We start from the raw sequence: 16,835 nt of genomic DNA, 5'->3' as shown, positions 1-16,835 counted from the left end.
CAGAGGACGGTGGGTGCCAGGGGCTGCGGGAGGGGAGTCAGAGTTCAACGGGGATGGAGTTTCAATGTGGGGAAACGAAAATTTTCCAGAGGTGGATGGCGGTGGTGGGGGCCCAACAACAATGTGAATGTACTAAAACGTCCCCGAACTACATGCTTAAAAATGATAACTTTTGCCTTGGCTGGCGTAGCTCAGTGGATTGAGCGCGGGCTGCAAACCAAAGTGTCGCAGGTTCGATTCCCAGTCAGGGCACATGCCTGGGTTGCAGGCCACGGCCCCCAGCAACCACACATTGATGTTTTCCTCTCTCTTTCTCCTTCCCTTCCCTCTCTAAAAATAAATAAATAACATCTTTAAAAAAAGAGGTCTTTCATAAAAAAAATACCTTAAAAAGAAAAGATAACTTTTAATCTAACTGTATTTTACCACTATAGACAATTTAAACATTGAAAGCAAGCTCCCTAGTCTCTGGAACTCCGTGGTCCCTGCAGGTCCACCACTGGGCGCGGCCCGCCCTCCCCTGGCTGGGGAGGTGAGGTGGGGGGTAGCCGGTCTCCACCCCAAAGCGACACACCCTTGGCTTCCTGTCGTCAGGTGGCAGATGTGGCACAGGGAGCAGGTCCCCCAAGGGATGCCAGCCTGCCTCCCTCCCCGGCCCGGGGCCCTGCCCACTCCCTGCTCAGCGGGCTCCCCACCACCCCAGTCGCAGGCAGGCGGACCTGCTTGGTCCCACAGTTTTCCGAAACAGGTACCAGCCCTGCTCTCCGGCGGGTGGGCAGCCTCAGCCTCCTCCTCCTCCGGGGCCCGGGGGGCCTCTCCCCGCTGGCTCCCCGGCTTTGTTTATTTTCCCAGTGTGTCTGCATCTCTGTTTCCGCCCTGCCCACAGGAGGGAATGCTTTCAAGAAAATCTCAGTTATTAATGTGGTTTCTTTTGTTGTAAGTCATCGCAAAGGCAGCGAACGAGGATTTATTTTCCTAACGTGCTTGGCATGGCTCCGCGCCCCGGCCCAGACCTCAGTCAGCACTGGGCTGGGGAGGAACCCGAGAGCCCGGTTCGCTCTGAGTCACCGGCGCGGCCACAGCCTTCCCGGGCCAGGTCCGCGGGAGCCGGTCTGGGAAAGCCATTGGTGAGAATACGCCGCATCTGCTGTGGGCTTTGCGAAAACAAAAGAGTAAAAAATATGTTTAAAAAATGTCTGAGCCGGCTATCCTGGCAGGTTGAAAATATATCAATTTTCTAGCTCATTAGCGTCCCTATAAACTCTTGTTTTTCTAACAGGAGGCAGCCCCTCTCTCTGGTGGCAGCCCCTTTGTTTGGACGGGAGACATCTCTAGAAGCCACAGGACGACCCGCTTGCCAGCTTGTCCGAACCCTCAGAGAGCTGTCAGGCCTCCCGGAGGGCCCAGGACTGGGGGGGGAAAAGTCACAGCCCAGGGTCCACGCCTGCTGGCCTGGGGTCCAGGGCCCTGGCAGGTGCCCCAAAGGGTTGGCTGCCTGCTCTGGGTCCAGTGGCGCGGGCCCGGCTCACCGGGATGAGGTCCCTTCTCCCCCACCTTTGGGTGGGACATCTTGCCTGGGGGATTCAGCCAGGGGCAGGGGAGGGGATGAGGGCTCTTGGGAGGGAGGAGAAGGAAGGCCTGCAGGAAGCTGGCCTCTCCCGGGCTGCCTTCTGTCTCCAGGCCCAGACCCAGGGAGCCAGCCAGGGACTCTCCCAGGCCCGGGGCACGCCGGCCCTGCCCCGGGGTCTCTCTCCTGGCAGCAGGCGCCCCCTGGAATGCACGCAGTCGGCCTCGGGAGGTGCCTGACTCTACACCAAACATTTGGATTTCATGGGCTGGTGATTTGTTTTCAATCTGATGCACGAGTGTAGAGTTACCTCCTTTTAACTCTGCCACGGAGAGGCGTTCACATACCACAATCTCCAGTTATTATTCCCATTACATAAAAATTATGTTTTTAACACCAAAAAATGAGCAGGGACGATGTGATCCCACATACAACAGTGTCCTTTAAACCAGAACGTGTAGCTTCCCGAACAAGTCCCCGCATTGCCCGGGCCGCTCCCGTGCGCAGAGGCCCGGAGAGTCGCCCCGCGGTCCAGGGGTGCCCCGCGGGCAGAGCTGGGCAGGGCTCACCAGGGCAGGATGTGCGCCTCTGGTTGACCCAGCTCTGCCCATGACCCCTCACCTCTGGGGGCAGACGGACCGCTGCCCTCTGGCCGGTCGCGCCTGACCCCACACCCAGCTGTCCCCTGTCCCCAACACCCGGGTGTTCCCAGTGCGCCCAGGCCCTTCCTCAGGGAGAGGCCCGACAGCCCCCCAGGCCCTCACCGGGAGTGGCCTGGCGCCGGAGCTGCTGAGGGGCCCGTGACCCACCCTGATAGCTGGGGGCCGCCGTGGCCCCATCCACGCACCTGTGTCCCCAGCTAACCCCAGCCATTTCCCCCAGGAAACCCCTCCATCAGAGACCGCCTACGATGTGCCCGGGAGAGGCGGAGCCTCCCACTGTCTGTCCCCACGGCCAGGCCTGCCGCCTTCCCTCCGACCGCCCCTGTGCCCCTCTCTGCTCTCCTCCCCTCCCTCCCTCCCTCTCCTCCCCTCCCTACCTCCCTTCTGGCTTCACCTTCACTGTGTGCCTCCTCTTCACTGCCCCGGGGCCCCCATCACCAGGGGCACGTCAGAGGCCAGCAGCTCCTCCCGTGAGACCTGAGATCCCAGGACCCACTGAGGATGGCAGGGCTCCCCCTCCCGCACCAGGGGGCACCCCACTTCACCCCTGGCCTAAACCAGACTCCCCACTCCCACGGCGGGCCTGGCCACTCGACGTTCACTCCACAGGGTGAAGAGAGGTGTCGGCTCGCTGTGGCTGGTGGGCGGCGAATGCCACCGAGAGGGAGCCAGTGGCCAGCGGACACGGCCGGCACCCGCCGGGCGCTCCCTGAGCTGCGGGCACGTGTCAGATACAACCCCCCGCCCCCCACCCCCCGCCAGCTCATATGCACATGCCCCTTGCGGGGGCTTCAGACAAGCTGCAGGCCGCACAGCGGGCCCCGCACCTCCTGTCATCGAGGCGCAGGGCATGCCACCAGCCAGTGGGGCTCCCCGAGACCCAGGAGGCTGGTGCAGTAAGTGGGGGTCCCCAGGGGGCAGGTGGGAAGGCTGCTGGACTCTGGTGGTGGGTGACTCTTAAAGGGCCCAGAACGTCCCGCAGGCCAGCCTGTGCTCCAGAGCACTCGGGAACCGGGACAGGGGTCTCGGACCACCCCTCCTCCTCCTCAGGGTGTGGGTGGGCGGTGGGGACTTGGGTGCCCCTCCCCCCCTGCTCCATGAAACTGCCGGGCGCCGGACCCTGGCTGTATCTCCCTTTCCTGTCCCCGCGGCCCCTCCCACGTCTCACCAAGGACCCTTCCCACCAGGGTGACTTATTTTGAAAAAGGCCACTTGGGTGGGTTGTTTGTTTTTAAAGCCCCTTCCTGATGACCTTTAACCTTATCAGGAAAAAAAAAAACGAGGCCTAGCTGGCTCTTGAGCGCTGGGACATTCCACCTAGGAAACTGCCTCCAGCGGGCTGGACCAAAGTGGGGGCAGGCCCCCAGCCCGCAGGCCGCAACCCCTGCCTTAGGAAGACCTAGTGCAGCTCGGGAGGCGTCTGGGAGGGAGGGGGCAGGGTTTGAAAGCCAGCGCTGAGGCTTGGTCTCTGTGCTCCTCGGAAGCCTCAGTTTCCCCAACTGTGTAATCACACCCACTTTCCCAGGCTGCTTGGGAGCAGGGGCCGCGAGGGCCGCTCCGGGGCTGGCCCCAAAGGCAGCCGACCTCCTCCTCTCCGGCCCCGCTACGACTCGGGGTGACTAAGGCCAAAAAGCGGCCCCTCCCCAGTGGAGAGCTGGGGTCACTGAGCCCCATCCCACCATGAAAGACAATCTCCACTGTGGCCGCGGGGCAGCCAGACCCACGGCGCACGCACGCGGGGCGCCTGCACCCCCACCCCCGAGGTCCTGCCACACGCAGCGTGTCCACCAGCGCCCGTTTCCTTCGCAGCCTCGGATCCGGCGGCCCGCGCGCCCCGCGTCTTTGCCTGCCGCGTGCGCGCTCCTTGGGCCCCGCGGGCCCCCAGCCTCGGGCCCCCCTGAGAGCCGGGGACCCCGCGTTCCGCTCCCACGCCCCCGGGCCACGCCCGCCAGGCCCTCACTCACCGTCCTGCGGCGCCGCCTCGCTGCCGCTGCTGCCCCCGGACGGTTCCCGCGCCGCGCCCTCCCGCGTCTCGGCCCCCGCGGGACGCGCCGCCAGCCGCCCGGCCGCGGCCACCTCCTCCAGGTCCAGGAGGTGGCTCACCGTGAAGTTCTTGCGTGCCTGGGCGCAGTCGCCGGGCCCCAGGGCGGAGGGCGGCGGCGGTCCCGGGCCCAGCGCCGGCTTGTCCACGGCGAAGGCAGCGGCCGCGCTGTCCATGCCCGCGAGCCGCCCCGGGGTCGCCGGCCGGGTCGCCGGCGGGGTCGCAGCCTGCGCGCCCCGGCCGCCCCGCACTCTGCCCGGCTCCGGCCGCTTCCCGGCTCCGTGGCCACCCGGCCCGCCCGCGCTGACGTCGGGGGAACCAACTTTCCTCCCTCCCCTCCTCTGCCTCCGCGCTCTCTCCCAAGTTGCTAGAACACGAGCTGCTCCGGCCACACGCCCCTTCTTGAAGCGAACCTCGCCCGGCCTCTCCTCCTGCCCCTCCTCCCCGCCCCTCGGGCTGCGGGCTGGGAGGGGGTCCTGCGCGGAGTCCGGCTGGCGGCTGGGGGCGGGGAGAGGGGGCAGAAGAGAGGGTGTCGCCGTCCCACCCACATTTTAAGGAGCGGGAAACTTCGGTGTTTTGTGTTGTTAATCCCCGCACAAGTGTGTGGGGAGGTGCCGGTGGAGGGGTTAGCGCCCCCCCCCCCCACTCCATGTACAAATTCCTCCGCGGGGGTCCGGGGAGCGACTCTAAGAGGGTTGATCCCCCAGCTCCACCCTCGTCCCCGCCACCCCCCAACCACGCACCCCAACACATTCCCTGTCTTGACCAAAAGACTCAGAAGTCTTCTCTGCTCGCCTGGCCTGAAGTTCTCTTCCCCAAAAAGCGCCACGTTCTGAAGCTTCTAGGGTGCATGCCCCCCCCCCCCCACACGCACACCACCCCTCCCAGCCCACCTCCAGGCCGCTCCAGGCAGCACCGCCCCTCCAGAATTCCTCCAGGAGAGACAGCCAGACGACAGCCAGGCTGACAGATGGGTGACAGTGAGGGAGAGGGGCAGGCTCCGGTCTCTGCGCCTGGTTTTGTTTTTCAAGGGAAGCACGGGGAAGTGGCTCCCGGTGGCGGAGCTGACTCGGGGTCCTCCAGGTGCCACAGGCCCTTCTCCAGAAGGGTGGCAGCTGGCCTGGCCGGGTCCCGTTCGCCCTGTCTGCCCGGCCCTGGCGGCAGAGCCCTAACGTCATAGCAACAAAAATAAGGCCACCAGGTGGACTTCGGAATGTCCTTTCTGGCCTCGCACGCAGAAAGCCCACCCGCATGCATCCCCAAAATCCTGCGGGCCGGCAGCACCGGTTCTGTGCCACTTGGTTTTCCCCACAAAAGAATCCCCCCCAGAGTGAGGCCGAGTGTCCCGCCACAGTGATGTGGGCCACAGCCATCCACGGGGGCACACAGGTGGGTGGGCTGGAGGTCTGGAGATGGTATGGTTCTTCGGTGGGAAGCTGCCCCAGAGAGCCCCGCCTGGGCACTGGGGGGGGGGGGAGGGCTCCCCAGCGCTGCTCACGGTGTGTGCCCTGAACCAACCTTCTGAAAGACTGAGCAGGGTGGGCCCAAGACGCAGCCCCGGGGACCGTCTGGGAGGGGACTCGCGTGCCCCTGGCAGGGCACCCAGCAAGCCCAGAGTGGGGACTTTTCCGGGTACAGGGCAGCCCAGGGTTGGGGGCCGTCTGGTGCCAGGGACGAGGTTCCAGGCCCAGCTCTGTCACGCACGCACTGCCGGGGGACCTCAACCGCGACACCCTCCTTTTCCGACCCCCGCTTCTCCCTTATAGAACAGGCCAATACCGTGCCATCTCCCTGGCCCGCAGGGAGTCTGTCCCTGGGAACTCCCGGGCCCGGGGCCGAGGACACACAGAGGGTGCCGTCTGCACAGGCCCCCGGGCTGGGAAGGGCCTGAGAGGTCAGGTGCATCCGTCCCCTCGGATGGCAGACGGAGAGACTGAGGCCGAAAGGCAGGGCTCCTTCCGGAGCCGGAGAACCGCCGACACCGTCTGGTCTGAGCCCGTTCGCTGTGCAGGCCGCACGGGGAGGCCCAGAGCGGAAGAGTGAGGGGCCGAGGTCTCTCGCTGACACTGGTGGCCACACGGCTTCCAGTGTCCCCTCGTGCATTCCTTCGTCTCTGTGTGTGAAGAGGGAACACCCTACTTCTCTGGGGGGGGGGGGGGGCGGGCTCTGGCTCCAGCCCCCGGGGTTCAAATCCAGGCCTTGCCCTTCCCAGCTGCGGACCTTAGCAATCCACTTAGCTTTTGTTTTTTGTTTTTTGTGGGCGGGGGGGGGGGGGTTGGTGTAAAATGGGGGATTGGGATGATTAAGTAAGTTTTTCTTTTTTAAAGATTTTATTTATTTCTAATAAAAGAGGGGAAGGGAAGGAGAAAAAGACTGATGTGTGGTTGCCTCTCACACACCCCCTACTGGGGACCTGGCCTGTAACCAGGGCATGTGCCCTGGGTGGGAATTGAACCGGCAATCCTTTGGTTCATAGACCAGTGCTCAGTCCACCAGCCAGGACTTAAGCAAATTCATAAATGTGGGCCCTTGGTACTTAATGAGCACTCAGTAAGAGTTAATTACTATTTTCTAAACACCTGTTTCCAAGAAACAGTGCCGGGCAGTGCTGGCAAACTTGGACTTCAGAGCTGGTGGGATGGGTTTGAATGACTTCGCCACCAGTTACTAGCTGTGTGGCCTTGGGGCTGGGGGTCACGGGGAGGGGGGGTCGCTTGCCGGTCCTCTCTGAGTCTGATCTGTCATCTGTGCACAGGGATAACGAAGAGGCCAGCCTGAAAGGACTCTTGTGAATCTGGCATTATTATTATTGTTGTTATTACTCGGTTGTTACTACCCTTGCCAGTCCCGGGCTGGGGGCAGAGTGGTACCCAGGTGGCAGATGGGGACACGGAGCTGGGACTGGTGTACCAAACCTTAGCTCTTGAGGAAGAGCCAGCCCCGTCACACCCTGCAAATGCACCCAGGGCAGCTCCGGTCAACCCAAGGATGAGAGGGCCCATCACCCCAAAGGGAGACAGCATAAAAACGAAATAACTTGCTCTGTGATTTAGATAAGTCCTACGATGCTAACCCCAGGTGGGGGGTGAAGGGAAAATGGGCCCCAGTTTGGAACCTCTCAGTTCAGCAAATGTTTTTCTTTTTAAAGATTTTATTTATTTATTTTTAGAGAGGGAAGGGAGGGAGAAAGAGAGAGAGAGAGAAACATCAATGTGCGGTTGCTGGGGGTCATGGCCTGCAACCCAGGTATGTACCCTGACTGGGAATCGAACCTGTGACACTTTGGTTCCCAGCCCATGCTCAATCCACTGAGCTATGCCAGCCAGGGCCAGTTCAGCAAATGTTTATGGAACCAAGTCCTGCTCTAGGTGGGGGTGGGGAGGGGACAGAGAGGGCAGAGGGGCCCCTGCTCCCCAGACAGCAGTCCATGGGTTGGTGACCGTACCGGAGACTGGGTCCTGGGTGTGACCTCGAGTGAAAATGCATATTTGCCCCCGTCTCAAAAGACCACATGCTAAACGATAAAAGAAAACAAATAAAATACCTGAACTTTTCTTATGACAGAAGCAATATGCTTATCGTGGAGATTTTAGAAAACAGTAACATTGTGAAAATAAAACTCACTCACCCCCAGAGCTCTCAGACACACAGTAGGTATTCTGTACACTTTTAAAGCTCAGTTCAATGACAGATCGAAGATAATCATCTATTTATTCAATGTTGAATTGAAGACCTAGAAAAAGCAGTAACAGAAGAAAGGGGGCTTTTAGAATATATCTTTCAATTTTAGAGTATATTTCCCTAGCTTCTATCTATGCTCTAGGTAGAGTATGTCTTGCTGGCTCATATTTATATTCTAGATAGATGGAGAAATAGCCACAAGTATTACGAAAGCTGAACCATGTTGTGCCAACTTTTAAATAATTGCTTACTATGTCATTAGTCTTGTCCACCACTGTTTTTCATCACAGCCTGGAGACACCGCTCACTATTGCTACACAGCCATAGTGATTTTCTTGATAATAAATACCTAGCAAGAGAATATCTGGGTGCGGTAAGCAGATGAAAGCCTCCCAAAGATGTCCACCCCATAAGCCCCGGGGCCTGTGCATTTGGCAAAACAGAAATTAGGTAGCACATGGAGTTAAGGCTGCTTATTAGGTGACCTGAAGCATGGGCAATCATGCCCTGGCTGGTGTGGCTCGGTACGTTGAGTGCCGTCCTGCAAACCAAAGGGACGCCAGTTCAATTCCCGGTCAGGGCACGTGCCTGGGTTGCGGGCCAGGGCCCTGGTTGGGGACAACCAGTGGATGTCTCACTCCCTGGGTTTTCTCCCTCCCTTCCCATCTCTCTAAAAGTCAAATAAAGCAGAAATAGAGGACCAGTGGGTCTGGCCAACAGGTACCTTAGAAAGCTCAAAAAAAAAAAAAAAAAAAGAATGGGAGATCATTTTAGATGAACTGGGTGGGCCCAGTGTAATCACAAGGGTCCTTAAAAGCGGAAGAGAGAGTTAGGGACCTCATGGTGAGAAATTCTGGCCATTGCTGGCTTTGGAGGTGGAGGAAGGCAGCCGCCACCCGAGGAACGCGGGCAGCCTCTAGAAACGGGAGAAGGCAAGAACACAGACTCCTCCCTGGAGCCTGGGGCAGAAGCTCAGGCAGCCCGACACCTTGACGGTGGCCGGGAGCTTCTGATCGCCAGAACCTTGAGCTAATACGTTTGTACTGTTTTGAAACACTAGCTTTTCGATAATTTGTTACAGCAGCGAAAAGACAACAAACACACTGGGGGGAAGACTCTACAGAAGATTTAAGACTTCTGATGATATTGCCGCAGAGCCTCCAGAAATGTATCCATTTCTACCTCCGGCAGGGCCTCCGGGCGCTGGCCAGCAGGAGCTCCGCTGTTTACGTGTGTATATCTGACAGCGTTTGCAGGGTGTCGTTTAGCACGAATAAAAGAACACTTGAAAGTGCACGTGGACGCGTGTTCGCTTTGGTCATCTGCCTGGCGTTGGGACTGGGACTGACGGCGCGGCGGCCCCTCTTTCCAGACCGCTTCGCGCCTCTTAGAGGGGGCGCGGGGGCAGGGTCGGGGGCAGGGTCGGGGGCAGCCTTGCGGAGTGAGATTTGTTGCGCGTCAGACTGGTGCTTCCTGCTCCCTGACACTGCAGTTCTTAGGGGAAACGTTGTGGCAACCTCGGGAGCAGTTTCGCAGAGAAAGATTTGTTGCACATCAGCGACATTTGTCACTTCCTGCTCCTTGACAACGGGGACCGGGCCCTTCCGGAAGTCAACGGGTAGCGCGTGTTTGGTTTTCTTATTGCTCCCGTCACCACCCTTGGGCGTGGAAGCAGGCCCTCGAGTCTCCTCCGAGTCCTGTTGCAGTGCCGCCGGGGGTCTGCCGGTTGCGCTTAATTTTGATCTTCTTTGTTTTCTCTGTGACGATCCTAGGCTGCGCACACCCCCACCCCCACCCCCACCCCCACCCCCACCCCCCAGGGCGGCGTGAGGCCGAGGAGGAGCTGGCTGCCGTCTCTGTAGGCAGGGTCGAGGAAGAGTGGGAATGATGATTGATTTTTAATTTCAAAAGGCATTCCCTTGTTTTGCTCTGCATACCTTGAATTATTTCTGAAGGGTTCTCTTTTTGGTATGTGACAGCCACTTGCATTTCTTATTTCTGAAAGTCTATATACATTCACTATACATTTTTGTACTGGAAAGGTCCTCTCCTCTCTATTTCTTATGGGGTTATAGTTGGGTCATTCTTTTTTCTTTTTTAGAGGGAGGGAGAGAAACATTGATGGGTTGCCTCTCAAACACACCCTGACCAAGGAATGAACCTGCAACCCAGGCACCTGCCCCGTCTGGGAATTGAACCAGCGACCTTGGGCTTTGCGGGATGATGCCCAACCCACTGAGCCACACCTGTCAGGGCTATACCGGTGCCATTCTTCAGCCATGACAACCGCTGAAGGACACTCGACTGTCAATCACTCCAGGACCAGGCCCATTTCACAGATGCGGGAACAGAGCCCAAGCGCACCGTGAGACCCTGCACCTCGGGGTCCCCTGCCCAGCCTCTGTGGTCACACACCCAGGAGGCCCTTTGGAAGCAGCCAGTTGAGCAGGGGCAGCGCACGGGGGCACACGGGCCGAACCGTGTTCTCCACCGAGCGTCTGGGGAATTATAAACGCTGAGGCTGCGGCAACTCAGACGTGACCAGGCACGACTGTGACGGATCGCCGCAGCGCTCTGCAAATATTGTGTCAGGTGGCGGCGGTCACAGCGGGGCCCCCGGCTCATCCCAGACCCCGGTCCGTCCTGTGGGAAGCAGAGATGGGCCCAGCGGGGCAGGACACCTGGCTCTCTCCCCCAGCTCACTGCCCGGACACCTCCCAGCCTCGGTTTCCTCCCTGAGCGCCTCCTGCTGGAGTAACCGCTTCTCTGTTCTTGGCAGGAGGTGAGTACCATGCCCCTTTGAAAAATGTGTGATAGCGGGGGCTCACGGTCAACGAGCCTTGCCGTGAGCCAGGCGCCGCACTGAACCACATTGTCTCGCAGCTCCCTCACAATCACCATGCAGGGAGGGGAAGCTGAGACTCGGACAGCTTCAGCTCTGTGTCCTGTAGGTTTGCTGGGCTCCCCGCCATCACGCCAAGTTGTTCCAGGAGAATTTAGGGCTGGGGAGTTATTCGTTTCTCTTGAAGAATTATAGTCTCTCCAAAAAAATAAGATGAAGAATGAAATAAGAAGACTTGGACAACCCATTGCATTTCCCTTTTTGCCTTGGCCACCAGGAAACCCATAGCTAATGTTAAGACATAATTACAGTAACTCTATCTGTCGAGGTGGCAAGTCTGTATATTAGCTTCTCGTGTTTTCTCCCAACATGTGACTTTTTGTTTTCCTTGGTTGCATTTTAAATCTTTCTGATGCAGTGGCTCTGCATTTGACACTTTCTAGCCGCGTGACATGGACTGGGTTACTTAACCTCTCTGGGTTTCCCCATCTGTAAATCAGAGGTAACAATGGCACCTGCCTCGCAGGGCTGTTGTGAGACTCAAGCGAAGTCATCTGTGCGAACAAAAAGCCTAGCACAAGCTCAGCACGTGGGAAACAGTCAATACACGTCATCTATGGGTGTGAAAAAGGCTTTGGTGAAGCCAGAGCAGAGAGAACCTGTCCTCAATGGCAAGACTTGGCTGGATTTGAGGCTGGCCCTGCTGTGGACCTACTGTGTGACTCTGGGCCATGAGTTCCCCTGTTTGAGCCTCAGCTTCCTACCTGTAAGTGGCTGCTCTATCCCTTCCCCTCTGTGCCCCCGAGCCTGCACAGGAGAAGACAGGAGCACTGAGGCAGGCCCTGGTGCTGCACATAGTAGGGCTCTCTGTACATGTCGAATGGCTATGATCAGATGCCCCTTGGCTCAGGGAATGCCTACCCAGGGTGGCGACCTGGGCCTGGGCCGGTGCCAGAGGGGCATGGAGGCAAACCTCAGGTCCCCGCAGAGCTGGAAGGGCTGGGACAGGCCTGGATCCGAGTCTGGCCCAACGACAAGCCCGTGTGGAATGCCTACTGTGTGCAGTGCCCCCGGCAGGCAGAGCTTGTGGTCCACATACATGTTACCTTCTAGACACGTGCCACCCCCTTGCCGTCCTCAGGGGGCTCAGGCGTCACAGGAAGGTGGTCCTGAACGAGTCATCCCACAGCTGTTCACCGAGCGCCCACTGCACACTGAGGCGCCCACCGTGGGTGCGCGCCAGGCCATGAGCCCCAAGAGGACCACCCGAGGAGAGGCTGTGGCCCAGCCATGGCGGCCTGCGCCCCAAGACGACACACGAAAGGGCCAGTCCCTCTGATACAGCAGCGACATTGTCCGACCTGTGGTCTGTGGGTTCCTGGGGCTGACGTGACTCCCGGGGCCACCCTTGTGGAAGAACTCCCTCCCGCGACAGGTGGGGAAACTGAGGCTCAAAGGGAAAAGGGCCGAGCCCCCCTGTAGCTCTCCAGAATTTTCTCCTGGGGAACTGCTCTACCCCCTCTCGCTCTGCCCTCGCTGGGAGTCAGAGGGGGGTGTGCAGGCTGCGAGGGTGCCGGTCGGCCCCGCCCTCGCCGCGCCCCCACCAGGCCGGCACGGTCTCCCTGCCGTTCCCCTGGGCCGCGCGCTCTCCGAGGCTCCCCCTGCGCCCAGCACAGTGGGGGGCACGCGATGACCCACCGCAAAGGTGGCGGAGGACCAGGCAGGGCTGAGGGCGGGGACGGGGGCTCTCAGCTCACCGGCCGGACGGGGGGACGCACTCGTCACTACTATCTGTCACGTGCGCTTGAACCCGCGCCAGGAGACCGGGGCAGGCGTTAAATAATTAAACCGAGGTCCTAATCGGCGGCGCAACTCCCCCTGGGCTCCCGCTTCCTTAGTTCGCTGATTGCTGATATTTTGGGGGTGAAATATGACCATTTTTATGATCAAAGAGATCGGAGCTCCAAAGGGAAGAAACGGAAAAAGGGGGGGCGGGGGGCGGGCGGCGGGCGGCAGGCTGGCCCAGGTTTCTTTCCCCCTGACTTCGCGGTCTGGTAAAGTTTCTTTAGACATGCAAAGATTTACACACCGATCTGTAGGGAGCCTTAAATTACTCCCGATTCCTCGCACGCTCCCCGCGCCCGGGAACAGTTAGTCATTGAGAAGCGGGCAGGCCCCCTCGTAATCGTGCCGGCGGCCTTTGAGAGGGAGAATGTCTAATGACTTTTTTTTGAAGTGGAGGTCAAGGTTTTTTAAATAAAACAATCTGTGTTAATGCAATTTCCTCTTGAGCCGTAGCGTCGGACTTTATTTTATTTTATTTTTCGGGAAACGGGAGGCAGAGGTGGGGTGGGGTGAGGAGGCGCATCGTTTTTCTCCCGCCAGACAACGCGTCCCTAATGAGATACATTTATTTAAAACTCTGTACATCATCACCCTGTCAGGGCCTCCGGGGGAGACCCCGCGTCTCCCTCTCGGTTTGTTTCAGATTAGCTGGCCTGCGGACCGCCCTGCCCTGCCGTCTGGCTGCCTCTCGCTGCCACCCGTCTTCCCGCCGCTGCTGCTGCCGCCGCCGCCACCACCACAGCCCTCGCTGCAGCCTGGGCCGTGGAACTATGCGCCCCTGCCCCGTCCGAGCCCCCGGACGTTAGTACAGCCCTTTGCTTCGGTCCTCACCTTCCCACCCAGCCTTACCCGGCTCCGAGTGTTCCTAGCATCCGCCCTGGTCGCGGCCACAGCACATGCGCACCTACAGCAGTGGCCAGGGTCACCATCATGACTGCTGCCCCGGACCTGGAGCCCAAGGGCAGAACCCCTGCTGTTTCCCCAGCTCATTTCGCCTGCTGCCCCCAAAGGCCAGCTTCCCAGTGCTGGGGCCGGGCTGGGGCACTGGGGACAGGGGGGTGACTCGGACAGTCCCGTCCTGCAGAGGAGTGAGGTCAGTGGACCATGGGGGAGTGGGCGGGGGGGAGGCTATCAGGGAGGGCTTCCCTCAGGAAGGGGCGTTAAGCCATTCTTGAAGCTGAGCAGGATCAAGCAGGTGACAGAGGGCAGGGTGTCGGGGTGGCCAGGCAGAGACGCTGCAATGTTGGAAGGACCCACGGAGACCCCGCACCCCACCTGTTCCCAGGGGTGGGCCCCGCAGTAGCCCCCTTGTTGTCTCTCGGAGTCTCCCTTGCCCCTCTGTGCCAAGAGCTTGAACGGCATTTTTAAACTGCTCTGCGTGCCCCAAGGTCCCGAGACACCCAGTCCACAAGCATGCACCTTGCTCCCTCCTAGGCTGGCTCTGGCCAGGCCTGGGGCTGCTCCAGGCACCGGGCTGGAGCTGGCTCCTGCCCCCGGGGCCCACCAAGGAAGAACGAAGATGGAGGTGACCTCAGGCCCGGACTGCAGGTACTGCCCTCCCCGGCAGGGGGTGTCCAGGAAGGGCCCCCAGGTTGTACGTACTGGAGGGCAGGGGTTGGGGTTTGGGGAGGACGGGAATTACCCCAGAAGTTGTCTGCCCAGAGCGGGGACCATGCTCTTCCCCTGGCTAGTGGGCTCTGGGAGCCCCACTGCATTCTGGGGGCTCCGGGTCCTCGGGGCTGGTGAGCCTGGAGACTGGGGCCGGCCACTAGTGAGCAGCAATGATGCAGCCTTGGGGGTCAAGGGTGGGAAGCCATCTACCCATTCCCACACCCATGAGCACCTGTGGCCTGCAGGGTCCTGCTCCGCAGGGCAATACAGGCCCCAGTGCCTCTGTGCCCACTTGGGCGGGGGGAGGACCCACTTTAACCACCGCTGACCGCCCGGTCGAGGTCGGCCTGTCCAGCTCCAGACCCGCCGGGAGCTACCTGCCGGCCTTCCACACCGATGCCCCGAGAGCCTAGCCTGGTGCCCGGCACACAGGAGCATGAAGTAAAGAGCTACCACGTGCAGTAACGGCCACGACAGTGACCCAGTCTAGACGGGATCTGGACAGGCCTGGGATCGACCCCTGGCACCGTCACTCAAGGGCTCTGTGACCTTGGACACGTCACTGTGCCTCTCATCCGTACGTAATGGGGCTCCTAACAGTATCTGCACCTCAGGGGTGTCAGAAGGAGTCACCCCATGATGAGCTGGGGCTCCATGCACGCCGGCACCCCTCGGGACTCTTGGCCCGGGGTGTCCGTTTCTGGAACCCTCTGAAGCGTGCTCTCTCAGTCTGTGAAGGGGGCCTTTCCCACTTGTCACCGGAAAAGCCTCCGCAGCCAATTCCCAGCGCACAGCCGGCCACACCCCTCCTCTTCCCGGGCTCCCCGTCCAACCGGTCCCCATTCCCGGGGTTCACCCATCCCCACTCTCCCGCCCCTGCCTCCCGCAGGGCGCCCCCCGCCTTTGGCTCCCCTCCGTCTCCGTCTGCCAGGGGGCCTGTCCCGGAGGAGCCGATTCCCCAGGGTCTCCCGCACCCCCTTGCACAGCAGTGAGCTGGGAAGAGGGAGGGCGGGAGGCGAGGAGGGAGGGCGGAGGGAAAAAAAAATCAAAGCCCACATATTGGTTCCAGATGTGGTCCTCTCTCGCAGCCCTCTCCAGCAATTTAATTAAATTCCCCCAGACAGCCAGGAGGGTTTCTTAATGATCAAATTTCCCGGCTCCCCTCCTCGAACGGCTCACTCTGTCTCCCTGACGGATGGCCGGCGGGGCTCTTCCTGCCGTCAGCTTTGTCAGCTTTGCCAAGCAGGGGCAGTGGGGGTGGAGCAGGGGGGCTTCCCGGGGAGCACAAAGGACCCTGCGCGGCACCCGCCTGCCCGCCCTCCCTCCCTCCCCGGGGGATGTACGTTCTCTGGAGCCCTCTCCCTCGCCCGCCTGGGCGGCAGGCTGCAGCGGCTGGAGGCAGCCCAGTGGACCCCTCCCCCGACCTTTCCCCGGGGGCTGGCCTGCCAGGGACCCACGCCAGCAGGGGCCAGCGGGGGCTTCAGCGGGAAGAGCGCCGGGCTCACAGACCAGCCAAAGGCGAGGCCCGCTCAGACCTCCCCGGCACCCTCCCCCACCCATTTGGCAGCCGGATAGACCGAGGCTCAGAGAGGGCAAGACACGGGCCAAGATCACACAGGGCGGCTTGCCAGGAGAGGGCCGTGTGAGCGCCCGGGCCGAGGCGGCCGACCGACCGGCACTGAGGGGGCGAGGGTCTGTAAGGGAGGGGCTGGGTGCTGTTTCCGGGTACGGCTCTCCCACGTGAAGCCAGGGATCCCTCCCAGCAGACCTCTGGCTTCTGGAGTAGGAAGGAATCTCGGGGGGCCTTGAAACCGCCATCTTCTCCCATAGACAGTGCAGGGAGGCTGAGCCACCCCACCTCCCTCCCATCATGGGGTGCGGGGTCAGAGCGTCCCTGTATGGACTGAATGTGCCCCGCCCCCCAAGTTCACAGGTGGAAGCCCTAACCCCCGATGTGACGGTATTAGGGGTGGGGCCTGTGTGAGGATTATGTCAGCCGGGGTCATGAGGATGGGGCCCCCAGGGTGGGATCTGTGTCCTCATGAGAAGAGGGGACGTCTCCAGAGCTGGCCTCTCTGCGCATGAGCGTGAGGAGGAGGTCACGTGAGCACACAGACAGCGGGCGGCTGCCCATAAACCCAGAAAAGAGACCTCAGAAGGAAACCTGCCTCACAGCACCATGACCTTGACCTTCCCAGCCTCTAGAACTGCGGGGAACGAGTGCCTGCTGTATAGACCGCCCGGCCCACGACAGTGTGTGGTGGTGGCCTGAGCACCTTCTCACCCTGTCTCCTGGGCTTCTGGGGGCCCCGAGGACTTGTCCCCCCTCCCCGGGAGAGGCTGGGGGTCAGGCAGGGCCCCTGATGCGGGCACAAAGGGATGGTGGAGAAAGAGAGGTCCCTCAGAGACCCATCCAGGGGGCCCACCTGGGGCTTTTGCCAGGGTCCAGCCCAGCTCATAGCTGGCTCTTAAGGCCCCATGCCGTGGTCAAGCCCGGGGACCAGCCGGCAGGGCCTGGGCATGGAGTAGGGGGCGGTGTCAGGGGGGAGGCAGCCCTTGGAGCAAGGGGACCTGGCCAGCTCGAGC

At 60.7% G+C, this 16,835-nt stretch overlaps 1 protein-coding gene across 1 annotated transcript in view; it reads right to left on the bottom strand.

Annotated features, from left to right (window-relative positions):
- The window catches only part of PRRX2 (paired related homeobox 2), a 42,309-nt gene extending 37,609 nt beyond the window's left edge, over nt 1-4,700 (bottom strand). The window contains exon 1 of the mRNA XM_028520423.2: nt 4,194-4,700. Within this exon, the coding sequence (XP_028376224.1) occupies nt 4,194-4,446 (253 nt within the window). The 5' untranslated portion in view covers nt 4,447-4,700. The remainder of the gene's footprint in view (nt 1-4,193) is intronic.
- Between the last annotated feature and the right edge of the window lie 12,135 nt (nt 4,701-16,835).

The sequence above is a fragment of the Phyllostomus discolor genome, chromosome 3 (assembly GCF_004126475.2).
Source record: "Phyllostomus discolor isolate MPI-MPIP mPhyDis1 chromosome 3, mPhyDis1.pri.v3, whole genome shotgun sequence".
Taxonomy (NCBI): Eukaryota; Metazoa; Chordata; class Mammalia; order Chiroptera; family Phyllostomidae; genus Phyllostomus; species Phyllostomus discolor.
The sequence above is the reverse complement of the archived record's forward strand: the minus strand, read 5'-3'. Positions and strand labels throughout refer to the sequence as shown.